The sequence below is a fragment of the Bufo gargarizans genome, chromosome 5 (assembly GCF_014858855.1).
Source record: "Bufo gargarizans isolate SCDJY-AF-19 chromosome 5, ASM1485885v1, whole genome shotgun sequence".
NCBI classification, from domain to species: Eukaryota; Metazoa; Chordata; class Amphibia; order Anura; family Bufonidae; genus Bufo; species Bufo gargarizans.
In genome coordinates, this window is record NC_058084.1 from 355,711,860 (window position 1) to 355,739,811 (window position 27,952).

The following is a 27,952-nucleotide window of genomic DNA, read 5'->3' on the forward strand; positions in this document are numbered from 1 at the left end:
AAATGGACAACAGCTGATTCTGAGAGCACCTTGGTTTCGTTAAAGGGGTATTCATGTTATAACAAGTTATCCCCAATCCACAGGATAGGGGATACATATCAGATGTACTAGGCTATTCTTCGGTGCTTCCATAGAAATGAATGAAGCAGTGGCGCTCTTTTCTGACCAGCCGCTCTATCCATTTCAGAGGGCTCCACAGGGTACAAGGCCCCCGTTCTCGTGACCAGCAGTAGAACTCCGGCCGATCTGTTGATAGGGGATAACTCGTTCCAACCTTTAAGGTAACATAAGCATTTTATCTCAGTGGATAGCTGCAGAACATGGAGCTTCTTCTTCTGTCATGAAGAATACTAGTTTTTGTTATGGCTGATTAATAGAAACAAAAATATAATTTGATTCATGAATGATGAATATGCCTTTTTTATAGGAGTATAGAAGAAAACCTGTTAGACACATTTGGGGGAGAAACATACAAACTCAATGCAGATGTTCCCCAGGAGGTCTTATAAATATCTGACCATTGGCTGCTTATCTAGAGGAACGGGGACCCATTGCAAAAAATAAAATAGCATTTCAAAGATAGACCCCTTTCAGGTACTGCTTGACACTATGGTAGACCTAAACCCCTGTGACTGAAGGATCGGGTGACATTACCAACTTTCATGATTTATATGTTCTCCCCTCTCTAATGTGTTTCCTACCATTGCAGAACTTTTGAAGACGTTGTCCATGTACAAGTTCTTACCACACAGTAAATAGGGAGCAATCCAACCTAGTATAAGACCCTGCAGTCCAAGAGCCCCATGGCAGCTGCACATATTGCCTCCATGGTACCTAGTTGGAGTGGGTCTTCATCCACACGCAAAGTTCATGGACCTAAGGAAGAAATGGTGTCCTAGCCTAAAAAGAAGACCTGCCCAAGTTAGGGTGAATCTGAAGCCAACACTCATAATTTATTCAACAACGTCTAGACCGTTTAGTGGCAATAGAACATTCCCCTAAGGCACCTTAGTTCAGTTGCCCTAGGAGAATATTTGTATACTTTAATAACAAAAACTGAATTTTCACTTATTCTGCATGGTCCTTCTGGAAGCACTTAAATGGGTATTCCAGGTGTTAAAAGTTATCTCCTATTAACTGGATGGTAAGTAACCATTAGATCGGGAGGGGTCTCTGTTAGGACTCCCCCACCCCTTCACGAGAACGGGCCCCCTAAAATAAATGGAGCTGCAGGTTGAGCATCCCCACTGTTCCTCCATAATTTCTAACCCCTGGAATACCCCTTTAATTTAAAAGTTTGTCTATGGCTTGCCCATGCAGCACTTACATTTCAAAGCTGAGTTTTCCTATATCCTTTTTTTTTTTTTTCCCCCCAGCATCTCCCAAAAATGTACTGAAATCTGGTTGGACCACTATGGAACCTTAGTGATCAGTTTTAATCTACACTGACAATCAGCAGCAGGTGTTAAAGAGGTTGTCTCACTTCAGCAAATAACATTTATTATGTAGAGAAAGTTAATACAAGCCACTTACTAATGTATTGGGATTGTCCATATTGCCTCTGCTGGGTGGATTCGTTTTTCCATCACATTATACACTGCTGGTTTCCATGGTTACCAACCACCCTGCAATTCCTCAGTGGTGGTCGTGCTTGCACGCTATAGGAAAAAGCACTAGCTTATGTGCTAGTCCTGGCCACCAAATAGGTCAGTGATTTTTCCCTATAGTGTGCAAACCACGACCACCACTGATGAATTGCAGGGTGGTCGTAACCATGGAAGCAGTCATTGTATAATGTAATGGAAAAATGAATCCACCCAGCAAAGGAGGCAAAATAGACTATTACAATACATTAGTAAGTGCCTTGTATTACCTTCTTAATAAATAATAAATGTTATTTGCTGAAGTTAGACAACCCCTTTAAGTGCAGCACCACCACAAGAGAAATGAAGCATTACATGGTGCCTATTGAACTCAGTGAGTATTCTGTGTATTGCATGGATGTGCCAGTCCTCCAGAGAAAGCACTGCTCTTTGTTGGGGGTATTAATAGGTTTTCTAAACCATATAATCTCTGTTATATTTAAAAATTATGATCTTTGAACATGAAAATGATGATCCTATTGTTTTCAGGTTTATGTCATAAGCATTTGTTACCAGCTGCACATTCATATGCAAACCATTTAATCATTTCCATAGACGCTGTCTTCCGTTTACAATCCTTTTACTAGGGCTGTGCGAGAAAGTATTCTAATACCACATATTTATTGGGTTAGCTTTAAGGATATTTAAAGCGGAGCTCTCATTTTGCAATGAAAGCCGTTTATTCTGTTTACAGGCCTATTAACCATAATTGCAGTTCAAAAAAAGTCTTAAAAGCAGTCAAGAGGTTTCAAACTGGAGCTCATTTCTAGTTATTTGAGATGTTTACATTTAAAGTGTAACTGTCATTATTTTCTTTATTTGCTAGTTTATTAGAGCTAGGCATGTATACCTGAGTTAGTCTGTCAATGATTGTCAAAATATCTGTAATTACCTTATAAAAACAGCTTTCATTAATGTCCTCTGTCCCTTTCCACTGCTCCCTTAAAAGACAGTTGCTATTGCTTGTCTGACAGTAAGACGGAGGGGCGGTCCTCCATACTGCATGCCTGCATTAGGCTTCAGGGTGAGGAGGCGTGTCTCTCAGTAACCCAATCTGATTGGCTGGCAGAGAGCTGCTGCCTACAACAAATGTGTATGGGAAGTGAGGGAAAGCAGTTTTGGCCTCAGAGAATCGGCAGAGGAGCCATCTTGAGAAGGTCCTCATATTGTAAATGTTTAAACAGCCATAACTAAGGGAAAACTCAAGGAAAACAGTGGTAAGTGAAGAAACTAAAGATTGCTTTATGCATAATGCTGCTGCAGCAGTAACACATGCTAAAAAAGATTTTTTGATGAAAACAAAATAGATGCAGTTCTGCTCTGAAAACGTATGTTTATCTCGTAAATATATATCTCTCAAATACGCTTTGTATCCATAGGTCACCTGCACATCTGCACTACCTCTAGTCACAAAACTACTTCACCTAGAATGATTGTAGTGTATTCAGTGTATTTAGAATTCATGTCTTCAAAGGTCCCCTGACATGTCTATTGTAGTAACTACTTGTATTTCCCATGAAGTAATCCTGGAGCATCTGTTCTTATGACTCTGTGGTGTGCCATTCCTCTATTATTGCTTTGAGAAATTATTTGCCAGCAACTGATAACACCCAGTCCCCCCTACGTGCCGGGCTCCTCACTGGTAATATACTTACCCCGCTCCCAGCGCCTGCATCGCCGCTGCTGCTTCTCCCTGCACACTGATAAAAACAGCTGGTGTCGGGCAGGGGGAGCAGCCAATGGCAGACGGGGATGAGCCTCCCTAGCATCACCCGTGATGCTAGGGAGTCTCGTCCCCGCCTGACATTGGCTGCTCCCCCCTGCCACAGGAAATTTCCACCCGTTTACAGGGAGAAGCAGCAGCGGTGGTGCAGGGACCAGGAGCGGGGTAAGTATATTACTGGTGAGGGGCCCGGCACATGTGGGGGGTTTTCTTGAAATTGGATAACCCCTTTTAAACCTTTATTGCAGACTACTGGGAATTGATTCATAAATGTCTAGTAGGAGTATTAGAGGAATGGCACAGCATAGAGTTTAGGAGATGCTTCAGAATTGTTATTAAGTGGAGAATGCAAGTAGTTACTAAAACGGACATCTTAGGAGAGGTGACAGATCCTCTAAATATTATTAGAAATAATGTTTGGCACTTGCTTAGTATCTTTAGATCCAACAGAAGATAGTATCATTTTCTTACAGTTCCTCCATACAGTATGGAAAAAAAAACGGTGGTGGATTTTGCCGCTATTCCGTGGTGAAGCTGCATGTTTTATGTGCAGAGTTTGTTTGCGTTGTTGTGGCTACTCCTAAGGACTTGTTTGAGTGGCCCCCATTGTCTACACCCTTTAACCTTTAAACTAAAGTCTGGCCTTTTTTGCAAAGGAACCACCGGACCACTAGATCTTGGAGTAGTCTCTGTTTAGTGATGGCTGACCCATGAGGGTCAAGAGACAATAGCGTGGAGCTCCCAAGGTACTAGATCAGGCAAAGAACATGGTTAGTAGACAAGTCAAGGTCAGACAGAGTACGTTCAGCCTGGTAATCAGGCAAAAGGTCAGGTTGGGCAGCAAAGAGTCAGGCAGAGGTCAGGCGGTGAAGGATCAAAATCCAGTAAACGGGCAGTGGGCAAGCATGGGAGATCAAAATGCGTGAACCCTACCATACACTTCATGGCAGTGATCCCACTACCAGTGGATATAACTAACAGGCTCATCCCCTTTATGGGCAAGGTTAGGAATGCCTCAGCTGAGACAGAAGGAGCTGGAAGACATTACACCGTGCACTTGGCTGTACAGGAATGAAACCTAGTCACCAGACTGAACCAGAGCAGAATTTTTAGTTACCGTGATGACCATTTTTTATTTATTTATTTTTTTTCCAGTTCATACATCTTTATTTAGGCTACCTTCACATCTGTGTTTTCAATTCCGCTATTGAGATCTGTCATAGGATCTCAATAGCGGAAGAAAACGCTTCAGTTTTGTCCCCATTCATTGTCAATGGGGACAGAACTGAATTGAACGAAACGGAATGGACCAAAATGCATTCCGTTCCATTTGGTTGTGTCCCCATCGTGGACAGAAAAGCGCTGCATGCAGCGTTTTTCTGACCGCGATGTGGGGCAGAGCAAGACGGATCCGTCCTGACACAATAAATGTAAGTCAATGGGGAAGGATCCGTTTTCTCTAATACAACAGAAAACGGATCCGTCCCCCGTTGACTTTCAATGGTGTTCATGACGGATCCCTCTTGGCTATAGAAGACATAATACAACCAGATCCGTTCATGACGGATGCATGTGGTTGTATTATTGTAACGGAAGCGTTTTTGCAGATCCATGACGGATCCGCAAAAAACATAGTGTGAAAGTAGCCTTAGATATATACTTGTTCTCCTCACTTTGTGCCATAACCTAGTAGGTCCAATCCAGGTTTTCTCTATTTGGGTATAGAATAATGTATAAACTCTCTCTATCAACGACTTTCTCATAATTGACCTCAGCATCTCATTGCATGTCTTTTTTTTTTTTTTCTCCTTTTAGTCAAGAGAGGTTGGTCACTTTGCGTCCATTGCAGATTCATCTTTTAGATGTCAGACAATTCTCTTTCTGTCTTGGTCAAGGTTGATGGTTGAATGTTCTGCAAAGATTTGGAGGATAATCAGGAATTAACTTCACCTCTTTGGTGCTAAATTGCTGAATCGGAGTGCAGTTTGTTGAATTTGTGCAATATATGAAATATTATCACACTGTTCAGAGCTGTAAGTTTTTAGTTTGTTTTTTTTTTTTGTGCAAGAAAAGTCATACTTTGAAGTGATAGAGCAGATGTAAATATAAAAAAAAATACAGTAACAGGAGTATTGAAAACTATGAAAAATGACAACTGTTACGTGCCCTTCAAATCCCCACCTGCTCCCACAATGATTGGTTTATGGTCATCTACAATTTTTTTCTTTTTTGCCAATGACTTGATGTGACCACGGCAGCCAAACACTAGACAGAGTAATGAGGCATATCAATTCTCCTGAGCAAACCCTAGTTTTAGCCCTAGGAGAAAAACCTGCTGCAGTCTGCAAGAGACCTGGGACATTGAAGAAAATGTATTGACATCATCCCTGCAGTGATTGGCTGCCACAGTTATGTCCCCTTTAAAGTGATCCGATTATTATATAATATGATATAATAGTATATTTTTTGTATGATCTTACGCTACTGAACATGATCATGGCAGTATTCACTGAACAGCATACCTTCCCTCTTTTGGATAGATGAATTGTTGGATGAAAAGAAGGAATCGGTAGGCAGATATATGTGATATAATAGGTATGAAATAATAGATAAATTACCTAGATATGGCATCACTCTGGTAGATAAGGTTAGCGGGCGCAGTACAGATGCAAAATACAAGTTCTTAACTCAAAACGTCAGTGGTTATTAACACTTGAGGCAATTGCACAAAACAGCACGTAACTTTGCAGTCTTGGTGTTAATTCACACACAATGGAAAGCTCATATAACACAAATCACCTTGCTGGCAGTTCTGCCCCCAGTAGTCCACAGCGGGCTTTAGGGGGCCTGTTTCCCCAGCGTGCGGCTCTCAGCCCTCCAGCACGGCACAAAGCCTCAGATCCCAAAAACAGAGACATCTCTGCTGAGCCCAGCTGCCTATTTAAGGACAGCCAGGTGCTGCCAAAACCTGGAACAGCACTTAAACTCCTGTCCGGTATTTTACCTCACCTCGCTGGAAACCAGCCCAGCCGCACATGCTGGGAGGAAAATACCTGCCTTGTCAGACACAACCCCTCACTGTGTCACACATGATATATGGATATTGAGGGATAGAAAGATGCTCTGCGGCACTGCCATAACAAGCTACAGTTCCTGGTGAAATGTCTCCTTGGCTGTCAGCCACAAGGGAGGGAGGAACGGATGGTAGGTAGCCGCAGGATGAGCCTCAAACAAGAAAGAGGAGCATCACACTGGGAGTAGTAGTTACATGCAGTTAAAGAGAAATCTGTGTAGCTTGAGAGCATTGCCGGCCTGGGTAGAAATCTACTGTGGCTGCAAGGGTACAATCCCGGGGGAGGCTGTTAGTGGATTCAGTCATGGTTGTGATATGCACCACCTCTGCGGGCAGTAGAAGGGAACTACAGCACAGGATTTGGAAGACTGATGAGCCTTAATAATTCAGTTGCTCAGCAGGTGGGTGGAGGCCTTCAGAGCCAGGGCCATAGTCAGGTTGTACAGCGATGACTTAAAAAGTCAGTGGGAGTTAAGGTAATAATTTGGCCTGTGTGAAATAATATGGTCATGGGCTGAGACTTTTGTGGACAGGAATTTTAGAGGTAGCAACTTTCTTCTTGTTATACTCCATCCTTGTAATGTTTAAACTAACGTGTCCTTGTATCTGTAACCAGTACACGTTTGTGCCCCATGTGAGATCTCTAACTATTAACAATGTTGAGCCTTCTTGATGTGACCACATTTATGCAATATTTAAATTTTAGGTCTTTAACTGCAGTGGTGTTCAGTTGAATTGCTTGCACATAATCTTCTAGTCTGCGGTTGTTGTGGCAGGAGCAGCACTATGAAGTGCCTTTTGCGCTGTGGCATTAGAAGAATTTGACATCTCTCACTTTAAGTCCAACCAGACTGTCTGTTACTCTGTGACTGTCTTGTTTCCTTTGCGCAAATTCTTCTAGCGCCGTTCTATGGAAATGGTAGACTAAAAGAAACGCCTCCCAAACCACCAGCATTACCTTAAAGTAGCCAGCAGTATGTTTCTAAAGATCCTTTTCTTCCTCTAGTCAGATGCACCAAAGTCTTGAAAAATGAACTTTAATCCCCTGCATGCGCTATGTAACAGCAGAATTTGAAGTCAAGGGGGCAGAGGCCTCCTCACATCAAGTCAGGATAACCACACACCCTTTCCCTGCCCCTTCACCATTGATTGACAGCCACGCACGTGAAAGTTCTGATGTGCACTCACACCCGGGAGCCTGCGAATTGAGCCGCTGAAAACTACCTAACAGCGGTATACATCAATGTGCAGGCACGTTAATAGAGACGTCAGGGCTCATGTGTGAGACTTCGGCCGGCTTTGCTGTACAGCCGAAAAACTATCAGCTGGCTGTAAATTAAAAGCACAGGGGCAGGGGAAGGGGGCGTGGTTATCTTGACTTGAAGCGACGAGGCTGCCGCCCCCTTGACTTCGAACTCTGCTGTTACATAGCGCATGCAGGAGATTAATGTTCGTTTTTCAAGATTTTGGTGCATCTGGCTGGAGAAAGAAAAAGATCTTCAGAAACGTACTGCTGGCTACTTTAACCACTTCAGCCCCGCTAGGTGAAACCCCCTTCATGACCAGGCCACTTTTTACACTTCGGCACTACACTCCTTTCACCGTTTATCGCTCGGTCATGCAACTTACCACCCAAATGAATTTTACCTCCTTTTCTTCTCACTAATGGAGCTTTCATTTGGTGGTATTTTATTGCTGCTGACATTTTTACTTTTTTTGTTTATTAATCAAAATGTAACGATTTTTTTGCAAAAAAATGACATTTTTCACTTTCAGCTGTGAAATTTTGCAAAAAAAACGACATCCATATATAAATTTTTCGCTAAATTTATAGTTCTACATGTCTTTGATAAAAAAAAAATGTTTGGGCAAAAAAAAAAATGCTTTGGGTAAAAGTTATAGCATTTACAAACTATGGTACAAAAATGTGAATTTCCGCTTTTTGAAACGGCTCTGATTTTCTGAGCACCTGTCATGTTTCCTGAGGTTCTACAATGCCCAAACAGTATAACTACCCCACAAATGACCCCATTTCGGAAAGTAGACACCCTAAGGTATTCGCTGATGGGCATAGTGAGTTCATAGAACTTTTTATTTTTTGTCACAAGTTAGCGGAAAATGATGATGATTTTATTATTATTTTTTTTTCTTACAAAGTCTCATATTCCACTAACTTGCGACAAAAAATAAAAAATTCTAGGAACTCACCATGCCCCTCACAGAATACCTTGGGGTGTCTTCTTTCCAAAATGGGGTCACTTGTGGGGTAGTTATACTGCCCTGGCAATTTAGGGGCCCAAATGTGTGAGAAGAACTTTGCAATCAAAATGTGTAAGAAATGACCGGTGAAATCCGAAAGGTGCACTTTGGAATATGCGCCCCTTTGCCCACCTTGGCAGCAAAAAAGTGTCACACATGTGGTATCGCCGTACTCAGGAGAAGTTGGGGAATGTGTTTTGGGGTGTCATTTTACATATACCCATGCTGGGTGAGAGAAATATCTTGGCAAAAGACAACTTTTCCCATTTTTTTATACAAAGTTGGCATTTGACCAAGATATTTTTCTCACCCAGCATGGGTATATGTAAAATGACACCCCAAAACACATTCCCCAACTTCTCCTGAGTACGGCGATACCAGATGTGTCACACTTTTTTGCTGCCAAGGTGGGCAAAGGGGCACATATTCCAAAGTGCACCTTTCGGATTTTGCAGGGCATTTTTTACACATTTTGATTGCAAGGTACTTCTCACACATTTGGGCCCCTAAATTGCCAGGGCAGTATAACTACGCCACAAGTGACCCCATTTTGGAAAGAAGACACCCTAAGGTATTCCGTGAGGGGCATGGCGAGTTCCTAGAATTTTTTATTTTTTGTCACAAGTTAGCGGAAAATGATGATTTTTTTTTTTCTCTTTTTTCCTTACAAAGTCTCATATTCCACTAACTTGCGACAAAAAATAAAAAATTCTAGGAACTCGCCATGCCCCTCACGGAATACCTTGGGGTGTCTTCTTTCCAAAATGGGGTCACTTGTGGGGTAGTTATACTGCCCTGGCAATTTAGGGGCCCATATGTGTGAGAAGTACTTTGCAATCAAAATCTGTAAAAAATGACCGGTGAAATACGAAAGGTGCACTTTGGAATATGCGCCCCTTTGCCCACCTTGGCATCAAAAAAGTGTCACACATCTGGTATCGCCGTACTCAGGAGAAGTTGGGGAATGTGTTTTGGGGTGTCATTTTACATATACCCATGCTGGGTGAGAAATATCTTGGCAAAAGACAACTTTTCCCATTTTTTTATACAAAGTTGGCATTTGACCAAGATATTTTTCTCACCCAGCATGGGTATATGTAAAATGACACCCCAAAACACATTCCCCAACTTCTCCTGAGTACGGCGATACCAGATGTGTCACACTTTTTTGCTGCCAAGGTGGGCAAAGGGGCACATATTCCAAAGTGCACCTTTCGGATTTTGCAGGGCATTTTTTACACATTTTGATTGCAAGGTACTTCTCACACATTTGGGCCCCTAAATTGCCAGGGCAGTATAACTACGCCACAAGTGACCCCATTTTGGAAAGAAGACACCCTAAGGTATTCCGTGAGGGGCATGGCGAGTTCCTAGAATTTGTTATTTTTTGTCACAAGTTAGCGGAAAATGATGATTTTTTTTTTTTTTCTTTTTTCCTTACAAAGTCTCATATTCCACTAACTTGCGACAAAAAATAAAAAATTCTAGGAACTCGCCATGCCCCTCACGGAATACCTTGGGGTGTCTTCTTTCCAAAATGGGGTCACTTGTGGGGTAGTTATACTGCCCTGGCAATTTAGGGGCCCATATGTGTGAGAAGTACTTTGCAATCAAAATCTGTAAAAAATGACCGGTGAAATACGAAAGGTGCACTTTGGAATATGCGCCCCTTTGCCCACCTTGGCATCAAAAAAGTGTCACACATCTGGTATCGCCGTACTCAGGAGAAGTTGGGGAATGTGTTTTGGGGTGTCATTTTACATATACCCATGCTGGGTGAGAGAAATATCTTGGCAAAAGACAACTTTCCCCATTTTTTTATACAAAGTTGGCATTTGACCAAGATATTTTTCTCATCCAGCATGGGTATATGTAAAATGACACCCCAAAACACATTCCCCAACTTCTTCTGAGTACGGCGATACCAGATGTGTGACACTTTTTTGCAGCCTAGATGCGCAAAGGGGCCCAAATTCCTTTTAGGAGGGCATTTTTAGACATTTGGATCCCAGACTTCTTCTCACGCTTTAGGGCCCCTAAAAAGCCAGGGCAGTATAAATACCCCACATGTGACCCCACTTTGGAAAGAAGACACCCCAAGGTATCCAATGAGGGGCCTGGCAAGTTCATAGAATTTTTTTTTTTTTCGCATAAGTTAGCGGAAATTGATTTTTTTTTGTTTTTTCTCACAAAGTCTCACTTTCCGCTAACTTAGGACAAAAATTTCAATCTTTCATGGACTCAATATGCCCCTCAGCAAATACCTTGGGGTGTTTTCTTTCCAAAATGGGGTCAGTTGTGGGGTGTTTGTACTGCCCTGGCATTTGAGGGTCTCCGCAATCATTACATGTATGGCCAGCATTAGGAGTTTCTGCTATTCTCCTTATATTGAGCATACAGGTAATGAGATTTTTTTTTCCGTTCAGCCTCTGGGCTGAAAGAAAAAAATGAACGGCACAGATTTCTTCATTCGCATCGATCAATGTGGATGAAAAAATCTCTGCCAAAAAAAAAAAATGGAGGGGAAAGGCGTCTGCCAGGACATAGGAGCTCCGCCCTACATCCATACCCACTTAGCTCGTATGCCCTGGCAAACCAGATTTCTCCATTCGCATCAATCGATGTGGATGAATAAATCATTGCCGGGATTTTTTTTTATATATATATATATATATATATATATATATATACATACAAAGTGCTTGCCAAAGCATAGGAACGCCGCCTCCTCCTCAGCTCGTATGCCTCGGCAAACGTATCTGTCACTGCAGAGGAGAAAATCCCGTCTTGCAGCGCCGCATACACCGACTTGCGTGTAATCTGACAACAGCGCAATGCTTCTGTCAGAATGCACATCGGTGCTGCAGCTGGTCGATCGGTTGGTCCACCTGGAAGGTAAAAAGACAAAAAAAAAAAAAAAAAATGAAAAAACCAGGCCACAACGCAATAATTTTATTAACTTTGGAACAGAACATGTAACTTTAACTTTTGGAACTAAACATTAACCTGTTGCTTACCTGTTTTTTTTTTGTTTTTGTTTTTTTTTTTGTTTTTTTACCTTTATAGAACAAACCTCTCCTTCCCCATGGGTCAATGTGCAAAGCGCAAATCGCCCAAAGATGTGGCGAAGTGCGTTATGCACTTTGTCCCATGTGAAAGGAGACGTTTGCAGCAGCTGTGAGTGAATGGGCCCTAATAGCCCTGTGTGCCTATCCTGGTGAGATGTGATCCCTATGCTAGGTGTACCTGTGTGTGGTACTTTCGGAAACACTCCCCTAAGCATAGGGCAGGGTGGTCGGGACAGTCAGGACAGAAATAGCGGGTGTCACGCCTTATTCCACTCCTGCTACAGACACAACATTTTTTTCGGGGTGGCGGTCGGTTTGAGGTACCAGCAACGACACTGGGGAAGTGTCGCTCGTGTAGACGGCTAACTACACTGGTGGATGGGGCCACGGAACCTCCTGGATACAGGAGGTTCGCGATGATCTCTTCCTGAAATTTGAGGAAGGATCCAGTTCTCCCAGCCTTACTGTAGAGAACAAAACTATTGTACAGAGCCAATTGAATTAAATATACAGACACCTTCTTATACCAGCGTCTGGTGCGTCGGGAAACTAAATACGGAGCCAACATCTGGTCATTGAAGTCGACCCCTCCCATGTGGAGGTTATAGTCGTGGACTGAGAGGGGCTTTTCAATGACACGGGTTGCTCGCTCAATTTGTATTGTCGTGTCTGCGTGAATGGAGGAGAGCATGTAAACGTCACGCTTGTCTCTCCATTTCACCGCGAGCAGTTCTTCGTTACACAGTGCGGCCCTCTGCCCCCTTGCAAGACGGGTGGTAACGAGCCGTTGGGGGAAGCCCACGCGACTAGTTCGCGCGGTACCACAGGCGCCAATCCGTTCTAAAAACAAATGCCTAAAGAGGGCCACACTTGTGTAGAAATTGTCCACATAAAGATGGTACCCCTTGCCGAATAAGGGTGACACCAAGTCCCAAACTGTCTTCCCACTGCTCCCCAGGTAGTCAGGGCAACCGACCGGCTCCAGGGTCTGATCTTTTCCCTCATAGACCCGAAATTTGTGGGTATAGCCTGTGGCCCTTTCACAGAGCTTATACAATTTGACCCCATACCGGGCGCGCTTGCTTGGGATGTATTGTTTGAAGCCAAGGCGCCCGGTAAAATGTATTAGGGACTCGTCTATGCAGATGTTTTGCTCTGGGGTATAAATATCTGCAAATTTCTGGTTGAAATGGTCTATGAGGGGCCGAATTTTGTGGAGCCGGTCAAAAGCAGGGTGGCCCCTGGGACGGGAGGCGGTGTTGTCGCTAAAGTGCAGGAAACGCAGGATGACCTCAAATCGTGTCCTGGACATAGCAGCAGAGAACATGGGCATGTGATGAATCGGGTTCGTGGACCAATATGACCTCAATTCATGCTTTTTTGTCAGGCCCATGTTGAGGAGGAGGCCCAGAAAAGTTTTAAATTCGGAAACTTGGACTGGTTTCCACCGGAAAGGCTGGGCATAAAAGCTTTCCGGGTTAGCGGTGATAAATTGTGTGGCATACCTGTTTGTCTCTGCCACGACTAAGTCTAAAAGCTCCGCAGTCAAGAACAGCTCAAAAAATCCCAGGGCCGAATCGATCTGAGCTGTCTCAACCCGAACTCCAGACTGGGCGGTGAAAGGGAAAACTACGGGTGCGGCTGAAGTTGGGGACTGCCAATCAGGGTTTGCCAGCACCTCTGGGATTCTAGGGGCTCTACGGGCACGTCTTTGCGGTGGCTGCGACGGGGTCACTACTGCACGTGCCACCGTACCAGCTTCAACTGCCCTTCTGGTGCTCGCTACTTCACCAGGTTGTACGGCAGTGCTGGTACTAGGTCCAGGAAGGGCTGGGCTGCTGGTGTATGCCTCACCACGTAATCCGACAGCACCAGCCCCACTCTGCTGCTCTTGAAGCGGATCCTGCGCAACCTGCGGTCTAGCGACACGGGGCCGGGTACGCCTGGTGCTATCAGGGACCTCAGCCTCCTCGTCCGAACTTTGGGTCAGAGAGCCACTGCTTTCTACAGGTTCGTATTCTGACCCGCTGGATTCATCAGATGAGGGTTCCCACTCCTCATCCGACTGGGTCAGAAGCCTGTAGGCCTCTTCAGAAGAATACCCCCTGTTAGACATGTGGGCAACTAAATTTCGGGGTATTCCCTGAGACTACCCAAGAAAAAAAAAGCAAGCCTGTCTTACAAATGGGAGGCTAGCGAAGTACCGGATGCCGCTGCGGTTGATAAAAAATATCAAAACTGATTTTTTTATCGCCGCAGTGCGTGTAAAGTGAATGTGCAGTGATCAAAAAAAAATAATTTTTTTGTCACTGCGGTGGGGCGGGCGTGGGCAAACGCACGTGTGAGCGACCGATCAGGCCTGATCGGGCAAACACTGCGTTTTGGGTGGAGGGCGAACTAAAGTGACACTAGTACTATTATAGATCTGACCGTGATCAGTTTTGATCACTTTCAGATACTATAAAAGTACAAATGCTGATTAGCGATACACTAATCAGCGAATAACGGACTGCGGTGCGGTGGGCTGGGCGCTAACTGATCGCTAACTACCTAACCAAGGGACCTAAACTATACCTAAAACCTAACGGTCAATAACAGTGAAAAAAAAAAGTGACAGTTTGCACTGATCACTTTTTTCCTTTCACTAGTGATTGACAGGGGGGATAAAAGGGGTGATCAAAGGGTTAATTGGGGTGATCTGGGGGCTAAATGTGGTGTGGTGGGTACTCACAGTAGATGTGCTCCTCTGCTCCTCTGCTGGAACCAACCGACCAAAAGAAGGAGCAGAGGAGCACAGCAGCCATATAACCCCATCATATTTACTAATATGTGGGGTTATATGGCTGCTGATTGGTTTTTTTTAAAAATCAGCAGCCTGCCAGCCAATGATCGTGGCCGGCAGGCTGCTGACGAAATAGTCTTCTGCGAAATGCCGGCCCGCGATGCGCATGCGCGGGCCGGCTGTGACGTAATCTCGCGTCTCGCGAGAGGACGCGCCGATGCGTCCAGGAGGAACTAAACAACCACCTCCCGGACGCATCGGTGCGTACAGCGGTCGGGAGGTGGTTAAGGTAATGCTGGTGGTTTGGGAGGGTTTTTTTAGGTGACAGGTTAAAAAACGTCTTTATTAACTTCAACTTTTCTTACATACGTATATAACACTTCCACCTCCGCAGCAGATAGTTCATGTACAAACACGTGTTGCATAAAGTATCACAAAATGGTGGTTTAACGATTCTATCTTGTCATTCAACATAAATGGTGGATATATTTTTCTCTTCAGTATCTGTACTTTCGCTTTAAGTTATTTAAGCACTTTATAATTGCTCTGAGAGGCATATCTAAACCGATAATGTTCTGATAAGCAGTTTTTACGGTTTGCGATATGATTTGCACAGTTTGGTGGAACTGTAAGTAAACATATACAACTGGTCTCAGTATACGGTTCTGATCACGGTATTAACAATATGAACATCATGTAACCTTTCTAAATACCCATTTCATGCTCCAAATCTCTCCTTTGCCCTGCGCTGAATCGCTTTTCTGGAGATCCGGTGATGTACCGGGCATGAGTAAAGCTAGGCAGAGGCTTCCGCCTAGCAGTGAGCTTGGTGATGTCACCAGCGCTAATGGGTGCGCTTTAGTGCCGCCATAGCCTGTAAAACAGAGAAGACGGACAGGATGACTGCATACAAGTGCTGCTGCTCATTACCATACCTCCACCCTCCTCTCTGTACTTCATGTCTTCTCATGATTCAGCTTAAGATCATATTAGCTGTTTTCAGGATCATAATCCCTGACGAGCAGAACTGAGGATGAGACAGCTCTTTAGCTCAGTGTTCTGAAGAAACTTGTCCTCCTGTGTGGTTAGGACAAGTTTTGTGTGTACTAATAGGACGGCAGCCATTTTATTTCTCCTAATGATTTCTCCTTTGACAAAACAAGCCATTATAACTAATGAAAGGTATTTGGAAATATTTATAATAAAGTAATATTTAAGCGTTTTCTTACTTCCCAGAGAACCCCTTTAAGATCTGAGGTAAATGCATATTGCATGTTCTTTTGTTCATGGACTTTAAAGTCTTCTGTGATACTTGAAACACCAAGAAAACTTATATAGGAGACATCTTGAAGGTAGATATTTTTAAACATCACAATTCAATGTGTTTTCTTTTTATTTTTTATTTCTTTTAATCACATTTTAGGCCCACTACTTACATCGCTTTGTTAAATACTTTAAAGATCTGTTCCCTCTTCTGTCCTGTTGGTTTTACTAAGTAATTGAAGTGACCATTTTGTTGACCCTGTTCTTATGACTCTTTGAGGTAGATTTATCAAACTGGTGTAAAGTAGAACTGGCTTAGTTGCCGATAGCCGCCTATCAGATTCCACCTTTCATTTTTCACAGCTCTATTGGAAAATGAAAGCATCTGATTAGTTTCTATGGGCAATTAAGCCAGTTCTGCTTTACACCAGTTTGATAACTCTCCCCCTGTGTCTGTCCATTCCTCTGTTAATGCTACTAAAAGTTAATGAATCTGCAGCTGAGTCCAATCAGGGCAGCAAGTGGCAGACTTTGTAGGGACCCCCCCAATGTTAACACCCAGTTGGCAGTTCATTCATAAATATCTAATAGAAATAATGGAGATACTGCACAACATACAGTTTGAAAAGATGCTACAGAATTATTAAATGGGGAATGCAAGTAGTTACTAAATGTCAGGAGAGGTGAGAGGTCCTCTTTAAGATGAAAATATGTGTACAGTTAGGGCTACTTAGTGGGTTTTGAATGAAACCTTTTTGGAAATCTGGGCAACCAGGAATAAAAATAAACCTCTAAATGATTTACTTCATGGTTAGGATTAGTATATCTGAGGCCAACTTGTGGACTTGTGCAGCTGCACCTGCCTCCTCTGATCTCTTCTCAAGTTCTTACTCCCCTTGAGGTCACTCTTGCTGCAGTGGCTCCAGATTGAGACTCTGAGCCAGATGCCGACAATTTAAAAAAATTCAGCTAGTACCAACAGCAGAGAATCTACTTGCTTATTCTCCAGCTGAATGTGACTCACAGTTCTTCTGGATACACACAACCAAGTGAATATGCAAGATCACACAGGAGGAAGAAGCATGAGGGGAGGGCAGGCATGGGATGCTCAGGGGCAGGATTGATTTATAATAATTCCTAATGGTCTAGTAGTGTTACTACAGATGGAAATTGAATGCCTTGTATTTTGGTTGGAAAGTGGGGGGACACTTTCCGGACCCCACAGCTGCTTTGTGGTCTGCCTCTATTGACGGGATGCCTCTAGAGGGGGGACTCTCTGGGTCCCATTTGTAGTGAGTAAAAAAACACAACCACATCACAAGCAAAGGGGCCATGGTCCATCTATATTGTCTGCTCTTTCAGTCGTGCTTTTTTGCGTATTATGTGGTTTGGTGTTCAATATGCTGTTCTCCAGCACACACTTGCATGGTCTCTAAAAGCATCTTCTTAAATATCCATAGGTACGATGGAAGGTATTGGTGTCTTTTCTGTACGTGCTGCCATTACATGTAAGAGACATAGGGGGTCATTTATTAATCTGAAATACTCCTAAATTACGAAAGGCGTATTTCAGGCACAGATGGCGGTGCAACAGTTAGTTGCGCCGCTATCTATGACTTTTCCCCGCTCACACCAGGTCTAAAATTGTGGGCGGGGAAGGGGACAGGCCGGTAGGCCTGTCTCATTAACTATTTTCGATGCCTGTTTTAGGCGTAGAAAATTTGTCTAAGGCTACATTCACACGTGCAAAATTGCGGACCCATTCATTTCTATGGGGCCACACGGTGTGCTGTCCGGAAATGCGGATACGTACTTCCGGGTCCGCGATTGCGGACAGGATTAGGCATTTTCTATTATAGTACCGGTGATGTGCGGTCCGCAACATGTGGAACCCACATTGCCTGTGTCCGTGTTTTGTGGATCCGCAAAACACATACGGATGTGTGAATGGACCCTCAATGTAAGACAGCTCGGAAACTGGCTTACAGTTAGAATTGGCGCTGCATGCGCCGAAGTTCTGGAGAGGCTTGCTCCTCTACCGCCAGCTATGGGGCTTTATTAAGACCGGCGTCTAAAAAGCCGGTCTTAATAAATGTGCCCCATAATCTGTAATTATGGAAGAGCTCCTGATTTTATGGTAACACATGGGGTGATTATGTTCTGCAAATGCTGCAGTGCATTTTATATGCAAATATCACTTTTATTTCTAATTATGTAACAGAATTTCCCTTTCAGGTGGTATAACCTACAGAATAGACTAAAGGGCTTGTCCAAGATTTCAATATTGATTACTTATCCCCAGGATAGGTCATCAAAATCAGATTGGTGGGGGTCCATCTCGCGGCACCCACACGATCAGCTGTTTGCAAAGACCACGTCGCATTCGTGAGTGCTGTAGACTGCTTCTGGGCCAGTGACAACACGTTTCTCTTTCACATGGCCTAGACGCAGCTCTGTCCCCTTCAAGTGAAGGGGGCTGAGTTGCAATATCAAGCACAGCAATTATACAATGGACGGCACTGTGCTTGGTAAGCAGCAAGGTGGCCATAGTGCTCACTGGAGTGCCATGGCCTCCTCAAACAGATGATCAAAAGGGAGAGACCCCCACCAATCTGATATTGATGACCTATCCTGATATTAAACACTCAGAAACCCGCTTTAATGAATCTGTGACTGAAACTGCACTATAAAATGTGTGTTTCTAAGAACAGTTTTTTTCCTCCTTATACCTTTGTGCAGGATATCTTTCTGTGGAGCACATTTTGGCAGCCATATGCACAAACCAGTGAGCTGTCATGATGAGAAAAATACTTGGAAGAAGCTATTCTGTTTTTTTGACATGTTTCCAGATGCCATTGCCATGTAAAGCACTGATTGCTTCTAGGTGTCTCTAGTTTCTAATGAATGTGCCAAACTGAGGTCTAAAAGTAGTATCAAAGTATTCAGCATCTCTCACTTGTGTAATGTTGCAATTACTTGGCTGATGAAGACGGCACATCCAGCTCTTTGTATCTCGCCTTTGAGTCCCCAAATGTCATGGACTCTCTGGAGGTTTGAACGGTTAAGGGCAGATGAACATCACAGGTCTATGAAGTCCTCAAACACTCAGATTGGCTTGAAAGTTAAAGAGGTTTTCTGAGGTTATGATACGGATGGCCTGTCCTCAGGATAGGTCATTAATATCAGACTGGTCAGGGTTTTAACTCCTGGGATCCCTGACAATAAGATGTGTGAAGAGGCCAGGTTGATTTGGTGATTGCTGCAGCCTCTTCTTAGGTCAGTGGCGTCCCATTTAAATGAAGAGGGCTAAGCTGCAATACGAAGTACAGCCGCTATCCAGTGGTCAGAGCTGTGCTTGGGAGGCAGTGACCCTCACTGGAGCTCTGCTGTCTCCTCAAATATCTGATTGGTGGGGGTCTCCACCGATCTGATATTAATGACCTGTTCTGAGGATAGGTCATCAATATCACAGTCTCTGAAAACCTCTTTAGCATTTGCAGGGAAGCTTGACATTTTTGATTATAATGCCTTATATCAATATCAGTTAAGCCATGCTACGACCTTCGGACTCCTAAGTTCATGCAATGCTGTAGATCTACAATAGAGGTGGTGGGTACAGTGGTGTACATCAACACAAAGTCGACTCGGGCCCCTCTTATGGTTTTGTTATGAGACCCATCCTTCCTGTGCATGTATCAAATAAGTCTTCTATGTGCAAACTTCACATCACTACTGGATCATTATCAGTGGTTTCTTCTGTGTGTTCTCTCTGTTGTCCTTGTCCTGTTTTAAATTACTTGTTGGCTCAAAAGTAGATTATGAAGCCTGGTCAGAGTACAGTGTGTTAATGCTAAATCTCCTGGCTCTAACCTAGGCCGACAGCTGCAGCCTCCAAGTGCTTTTTCAAAGTATTCTGGAATATAGCATGCCATACTTTGGTTTGACAGAGTCAATGAACTTTGTTGTGGTCTCCTAAATGTCTGCGACCAGATTTAGAAAAGCCTACCTCAGCTCGAACACACATTTGATTGAAAGCTTAATTTGCTGTTCTGTATAGACTCGCATCATTGGCTAAATATGTTTTACAGTTGGTATAATAGTTTGGTTTAGAGATGTTCTTCTAAAGCCTGATTTAAGTAGTTGTGTCATTGCAAACAGCCCCTATAATATGAGAGCCATCAGAGCAATCGGCTGATCATGGGTCTAACTTAAACTGTAATTGTCAAAACTACTTCTACCGCGCTTGGAGAATTAAAGTTTTCATATAAATATTCCTTTCTATTAGTTAGTTTATTAGATTTTTTTTTTTTTACTATTGTATGTAGATTTATGAAACCTCTTCTACCCAGTATTTTAAAAAAAATCACTTTTTTCAGTCTTTTTGCCCTTGCAATCATTTTCTAAGTTTCGATGTGGGAATTTTATTTAAAACAGAACAGAAAACAGATATACTTAGTAGGAAAGTGTTGTTATAAAAGCAATTCTTATCTTACCTTGAATGGGAAAAAAGGTTAGAAAAAGACCACAAAAAGTTAAAAATAAAACAGACTGGACTCAGCTTCACCGATTTCTCCCTAATACCGTTCCGGCACTTGTCTGGTCCCTGCTGCTCTTTATCTCCTGGTCCTGGCTTGACACACTGGAAACGCCAGGAAAGTCTGATTCAGTTAACCAGTGGCTGAGGCATGTCACTACTATGGCCATTCATTGGCTAATTGGATCTTTTGTGGCATTTCCTCTGTGTTGAGCTGGAACCAGGAAGTGAAAAGCAGCGAGGTTCGGACCCATGTTGGAACAGCATCAGCAGAAGGATTGTGGAGGGGAGTATGGTTTCTTTACTTTTCTTATTTTTTTAACCCTTTGTGGCCTATATTAAATGTGTTTTTTTTTTAACACTACCCAGAAGCAACTTATGTTTACTTATGTTTTTATTAATAATGTTTTATTTTTCGTTTATTTGTGACTAATCTGCTAAACTTTTATTTCTAGGATGGCACAAAGCAGAAGAGAGAACGGAAGAAGACTGTATCATTCAGCAGTATGCCAGCCGAGAAAAAGATTAGCAGCGCAAGCGATTGCATCAATGCAATGGTTGAAGGATCAGAACTGAAAAAAGTCCGTTCCAACTCTAGGATCTATCACAGATATTTTCTTTTGGATGCAGATATGCAATCCTTGAGGTGGGAGCCTTCAAAGAAAGATTCAGAAAAAGCAAAAATTGACATTCGATCTGTGAAAGAGGTCCGAACTGGAAAAAATACTGAAATTTTTCGTAGCAATGGAATTTATGACCAGATATCTGAAGACTGTGCTTTTTCTATAATATATGGAGATAATTATGAATCCTTAGATCTTGTTGCAAACTCTGCTGATATTGCCAATATTTGGGTAACAGGTTTACGGTATTTAATTTCATATGGGAAACATACTCTTGACATGATTGAAAGTTTCCAGGATAACATGCGGATGTCGTGGCTGTCTCAAATGTTCAGGGAAGTAGATGAGGAGAATGCAGGACAGGTACCTCTATGTAAAGCAGTACAATTTATAAAAAAGTTAAACCCAGGTCTTAAGAACAGCAAAATTGAATTAAAATTCAAAGAATTGCATAAATCTAAAGATAAATGTCACACCGATGTTACCCAAGATGAGTTTATTGAAGTTTTCCATGAACTGTGCACTAGACCAGAGATATACTTTTTGCTAGTGCAATTCTCAAGCAATAAGGAATATTTGGACACAAAAGACCTCATGATGTTCTTGGAAGCAGAGCAGGGTGTGGCACAAGTAACAGAGGAAATCAGCCTTGACATTATCAAGAAATATGAACCATCCAAAGGCCAGGAAAAAGGTTGCCTGTCTTTGGATGGCTTTACAAATTATCTTATATCTCCAGATTGTAGTATTTTTGAGCCCGAACACAAAAAAGTTTGCCAAGATATGACCCAACCTTTATCCCACTACTATATAAATTCATCCCATAATACATATTTAATAGAAGATCAGTTTAGGGGTCCTTCAGATATTACAGGGTATATTCGTGCTCTCAAAATGGGTTGCAGAAGTGTTGAACTGGATGTCTGGGATGGTCCAGATAATGAACCTGTGATTTACACTGGCCACACAATGACCACACAGATTGTCTTCCGTAGTGTCATTGACATCATTAACAAATATGCCTTCCATGCCTCAGAGTTCCCATTGGTTCTTTGTTTAGAAAACCATTGTTCTGTCAGGCAGCAGAAAGTCATGGTTCAACACATGAACAAAATCTTAGGAGACAAACTTTATACCAGTCCTCCAAATGCAGAAGAGGCGTATCTTCCATCTCCTGAGGCTTTAATTGGCAAAATATTAATAAAGGGTAAAAAACTACCCCCTGAGTGTTCAGGTTTTGAAGGTGATGTTACAGACGAAGATGAAGGTATAGAGATGTCTCAGCGGGTGGAAAAAGGAGAAGAGCAGCAACATATTGTCCCTGTGAAGCGAATACAGCTTTGCAAAGAGCTGTCTGACCTTGTAAGCCTTTGTAAGTCTGTTCAGTTCACTGATTTCCAGACATCTTTCCAGAGCCAGAAGTATTGGGAAGTCTGCTCCTTCAATGAAGTGGCAGCTGGCAAATATGCAAATGAAAGTCCTGGTGATTTTGTCAACTATAACAAAAAGTTTCTGTCTCGGATATTCCCAAGCCCAATGAGAATAGACTCCAGTAACATGAACCCTCAAGATTATTGGAAATGTGGGTGTCAAATAGTTGCCATGAATTTTCAGACTCCAGGTCTAATGATGGATCTTAACATCGGCTGGTTTCGACAGAATGGAAACTGTGGATTTGTTCTACGACCTGCTATCATGCGTGAGCAAATCTCTTTTTTTAGCGCAAACACAAGAGATTCTGTGCCTGGAGTTTCCCCTCAGCTTCTTCATATAAAAATCATAAGTGGGCAGAATTTTCCCAAACCTAAAGGGTCAGGAGCAAAAGGAGATGTTGTGGATCCTTATGTCTATGTTGAAATCCATGGAATACCTGCTGACTGCGCTGAGCAGAGGACAAAAACAGTGCATCAGAATGGAGACAATCCAATATTTGATGAAAGTTTTGAATTTCAGATTAATCTTCCAGAACTCACAATGGTTCGCTTTGTGGTGCTCGATGATGACTATATTGGAGATGAGTTTATTGGGCAGTATACTATCCCATTTGAGTGTCTACAGCCTGGCTACAGACATGTTCCACTACAGTCTTTAACTGGAGATGTTTTGGCTCATGCCTCTTTATTTGTCCATGTAGCTATTACAAATCGCAGGGGTGGAGGAAAGCCTCACAAACGTGGTCTGTCCGTTAGGAAAGCTAAGAAATCAAGGGATTATGCATCAATGAGGACCTTACTGATAAAGTCCATTGATGAAGTCTTCAAAAACGCCATTCAGCCTATAAGAGAAGCCACAGACCTACGGGAAAATATGCAGGTAAGAAAACTATTAAAGGCTAGAATTAAATTTATCTCGAGGGAAGCAAATATATTCATATAGAAGTGTATTTTTGTGAATCTCAGCCCTCCTTCATCTTCAATGTTATGTTTTTCTTGCACTGAGCAGCTGCACTCTTGTATCATGAATCTTGTAATCTTTACCTGTTTGATATTGCTCTGTATTAGTATATGTTTGAATTGAGTCTCAATGATTGATTCTGTAATTACACTTCCGCCTTACACCTTAAAGGTGTTGTCCACCTTTGCAGTTTTTTTTTTCTTTCAGAATTCCCCCCACTATGGCCGGACCCACGGTGGTCAGCATACTTACCTGATCCCCGCCACTGGGTTCCCGCTCCACTGGCTGGAACTGCATTCACATCCTGTTTGATGTGGGTCACGCGACAGCCATAGCTATGACTGCCAGTGGCGGTCACATATCACCCATGTGTCACATCACTTGACCACCATACTCTTTCATTGGCTGCAGCAGTCACATGACCCACATCAAACAGAATGTTGACATGGGTACAGCCGGGACCAGTGGAGGATGAGGAGGAAGGATGGAGCTGGAACCCAGTGGCAGGGATAAGGTAAGTATGCTCACTATTGTGGGTCTGGCCATGCCGGAAGGAGTCTGAAAAAGGATCGCAAACGTGGACAACCCCTTTAAGAATGAAGGGGTTCCCTCCTTCAATTCACCATAATGACGTTGTTCTCTTACATTGGCGTATATTCATCAGAATGACAACCTGTAAAGGGTAAATTTCTGTCTGGCCTGGCTTTACTCCGCAAAATCTGCCTAGGTGGGACCTACAGTTGCATTGTATGAAAAGTTCTTCCTGGTGTTTGTACTTGACAGAGCAACATAAGAGTACTGTACATGGTACGTGAAAGTTGGAGGGGCCATTACAGTTTTTTTTGCCAGGGTCTAGGAACTTCTGGCTGGAATAATTAATTTGAATAAACAATGTCAAGCAATGGTGAGGGCACAATGAGAGTGGTGCCTGTAATGTGGTCACAACCTAAACGTTTCAGTTTACGTGCAGGCAGACATTCCTATAAAGGACAATCTGCCTTCCGTGACTGATTCTTTTTAATACTTACTGCGGCAGTTCTAATGCGAGTGGCTAGAATATATTTCTGGTCATAAAGTCCCACCATGCTAACATGTGGTTTAAATAAATATTTAAGGATCCTGTTTTAATTCACAGGTTTGAAGTTTTGCTTTGTTTGAAATAGAGAGTCATTATTTTTCTTTGACATGCAGAAGACCATTTGACTTGGTGCACATGCTTTGCTCCGCTTCCCTGGAGTTATCCTAAAAAGGGGCACAGAAATTAAGAAATATCTTCAAGGATTTCAGAGATTGCGGAACATTATTGAGACTGATATATCTGTAATTTTCACATTGGGGTAATAAGGGTAATAACTTCATGTGAGGTACATGACACTCAAGAGCAGTAATTTTGTCACTTCATTCTTGATTTTTCTGAGAATTCATCAGGATAATTTCTTTATCATTAGCTTTAGTCAGTGCAGGCCATCTTAATTCCAAAACCATATAGGTGCCGTTGAGTTGACCAAGGTTGTTTGTCAGGACAGTGGGTTGTGCCTTGAATGAGAGGCACATGAATAAAATCTAAAGAGCTCACAAAACACAAAGATGTCTGGTGACTTGAGATTTGTTTTGCATTTAAGGGTAAAGTATACTATAGGGTTTTGAGCCAATCCTTCTAATTAGTTGATTCCTTTTACTAATATAACAGCCAGACACATTAGGGGTAAATTCACTGCTGTCAATTTATGGTCCAGAAAAATAGACCTCCATTGAAGCTAGAGGAGTTTCCTGAGTTGGGGAAAAATGCAGGCAAAAGCAATAAATGCAGTAACAAGACATGAGAACCAATTCACACCCGTTGGATCCTCGTTGCTTCCAGTGCCGCCTCAAGTTTTCCTTCTTCTGGTCTTTGTTTAATTAGACGCAGTGATGATGTGCGCATATACACATGCGACTGTTTCAAACACGTGTATATGGACACATCACTGCTGCAGCCAGATAAACAAAGATCCAAGGGAGGTAGAGGAGGCATGGAAGCAGTGGGGGTCCAACTGGTGAGTGTTGGTTCTTGTATATTATTCACAGAACATAACAGCACTCTCAAGGCACTATATGCAAAATCTATATATAAATTAATTCCACATTTGATAGGATTAATATGAGATTGTTAGAAAATATATTTTGATAAAAAAAATATCTGTGCCCACCCACCACGGCAAGGTGACCTCAATCCAGTCTGAACCTGCTCTGTTTAATACCTATCCCTATGCTAGTGGGTATATAAATTCAGGGGAGCAGACCCCAAACATAAACTGTGTTGCTACAGTTATTACCTGTGTGCCATCCAGCATCCATTGAGAGAAAGAGTAAACTCAGCTATTTGCACTGAACTAATTAAAAGCACTTGTGAAATGAATGGGATGATAGGAGTGCATGCACACTTGGAGATGGCCACACCTTCAAGTATGTATTGTAAAGACATTAAAAAAAAATTACATTTTGATAAAAACAAATATCTGTTCCTGCCTGGATGGAGGTCACCTTGCTGTGGTGGGTGGGCAGATATTTTATTAGTAAAATATATTTGTTCAGAATCTCACATTTATCATTTCAAATGTGGTATTAGTTTATATATAGATATTGCATTTAGTGCCTTGAGAGTGCTGTTAGTGTTTTAATTATGGCCATGTACATCCCCATATCTGTCATATCATACAGGATGTGTTTATCATTTTTATGTTTGGGGGTTTTTCTTTTTTTTTTTTTTTTTTTTTTTTGGGCTTCTTTTATGTTATTGCAGTCCCTGCCTAAAGGACATATTAAAGCTTAGCAAGAGTGTCTAAATTGTGTATGACAGTAATATGTACTGGTTAGGGCTCTTTCACATCAGCATTCTTTATTTCTGTTGTTCTGCTCCATTATTCGGCACATAACTGACAGGAATGGAGCCAAACAGATCCCATTCACTATAATGAAATCCATTCGGTTTCCGTTTGGGAGAACATTATTATTATTTTTTAGCAGGCAGAAAAGTGCAGCACTTTTCTCTCCGCTATTTTTGATAAAATCTGTGATTGAAGCCCTGAACAGAGCCCCCAACGCAGATGTGAACATGCCCTTAGCTACAGTTTTGAAATGCATCCAGCTCAATTCTCCTTGTGTTCTCCTTCAGAACTATGTCACTGTGTTCAGACTGTTCCTAGCCTTAATTATTTGCTGCTTTTTCTTAAATATGATTGACTGCTTAAAATACTAAAATGGTTCAGTTACTGTGTGTTCAGAATCAGTGTTAGCTTATAGAACATTACTTGAGAAGTTACATTGTATTATTTGCCTATTTCAGTATAACATTGTGTTATAGTTTTGTTTAATGTTCTTAAGGGGTCACTTAGCTTTCAAAAAACAGTTGATATGTCAAAGTGACATGGCAAAGGTTTTTGATCACTGAGACCCACCTATTGCTAGAAGGAGGAGAGAGAAGTGCTCACATAGCTCACCCTCTCCTTGCTGCAGGAGACTGAAGCAAGATAAGCCAATAATCTTCCTATTGAGTCCATCCTGATTCCTCTCCTGCAGCAAGGAGAGAGTGCGCTATGTGAGCACTTTTCTCTCCTCCTTCTAGCAATCGGTGGGGGTCTTGGCGCTCAGACCGCCACTGATCAAAACCTTTGATATGTTGCTAGGACCTATCGAAAGTTTTGTGAAAGCTAGATGACCCTTTCATTTTGCACAAGTCTAAGGGGTGGATCTTGTAGGTAAGTTCAGAGATGGCCAGTCATGTTCACCATTGTTTAGCAGTACATGTGATGTCACATGCCAAGACAATCAAGTGTCAACAAGATGTTGAAGCTGTTTAGTCATGTATTAACATCTGATTATTCCTGAGGCACCACTTTGTGTATATAAATGTCTGATAGTTCTGGGTCTCATGTCTGGGACCTGCATCTCCATAACAGGGGTCCCCTGACCCCTCCACGTCTGGTAAAATCGCCACCGGCCACCTTATTCAAGTTCAGTGTTCATGCAGAAGTGGCCGTGAACTCCATGAAATTCTATTGAGTTACTATACTTGGATGACCTTCTTAAAAGTGAACATAGAAAACCTGAAAATGAAATGCAAGTGAATGCCTAACCAGGTTAGAAGCCCTGTTCTTGAGATAGGTTCAGGTCGCTCAAAAAGGGTCTACATCTGTCAGACATGTACAGCATATCATTTGAACATATCATAAATGTCTAAAGCTGGAATATCGCTGTGATTACCACTATGCACTATATTATTTGATGATCAAATTTTTTCTGTAGACCTACAGGTTTTTGTATGTACTTTTGGCCACTCTCTACCTTTCTTACATTTGCAATAATCATATGGCTCTCAAGCATGATCATAGTGTATATCCGCACAAAGCCCCTACTAGATACTTAGATTTCACACACAACCCAGTCACCCTAATAAATACCCAAAAATATTTTGTGAAACATAATATTTTGATAACAGAAGACTTTTAATAAGAGTCCATAAAATGTATAATTAGGGCTTGTTAAAAACCATGCTCTCATGTTGAATAAGAGCAGGAGAAGCCCCCACCCATCCACTCCATATATTACAGA

The 27,952-nt window shown here is 42.4% G+C and overlaps 1 protein-coding gene across 1 annotated transcript in view; it reads left to right on the top strand.

The window, feature by feature from the left end:
* PLCL2 (phospholipase C like 2) overlaps positions 1–27,952 on the top strand; it is a 216,024-nt gene that overhangs the window by 100,219 nt on the left and 87,853 nt on the right. Inside the window, exon 3 of the mRNA XM_044294066.1 lies at positions 20,801–23,281. Coding sequence (XP_044150001.1) covers positions 20,801–23,281 — 2,481 coding nt within the window. The remainder of the gene's footprint in view (positions 1–20,800; positions 23,282–27,952) is intronic.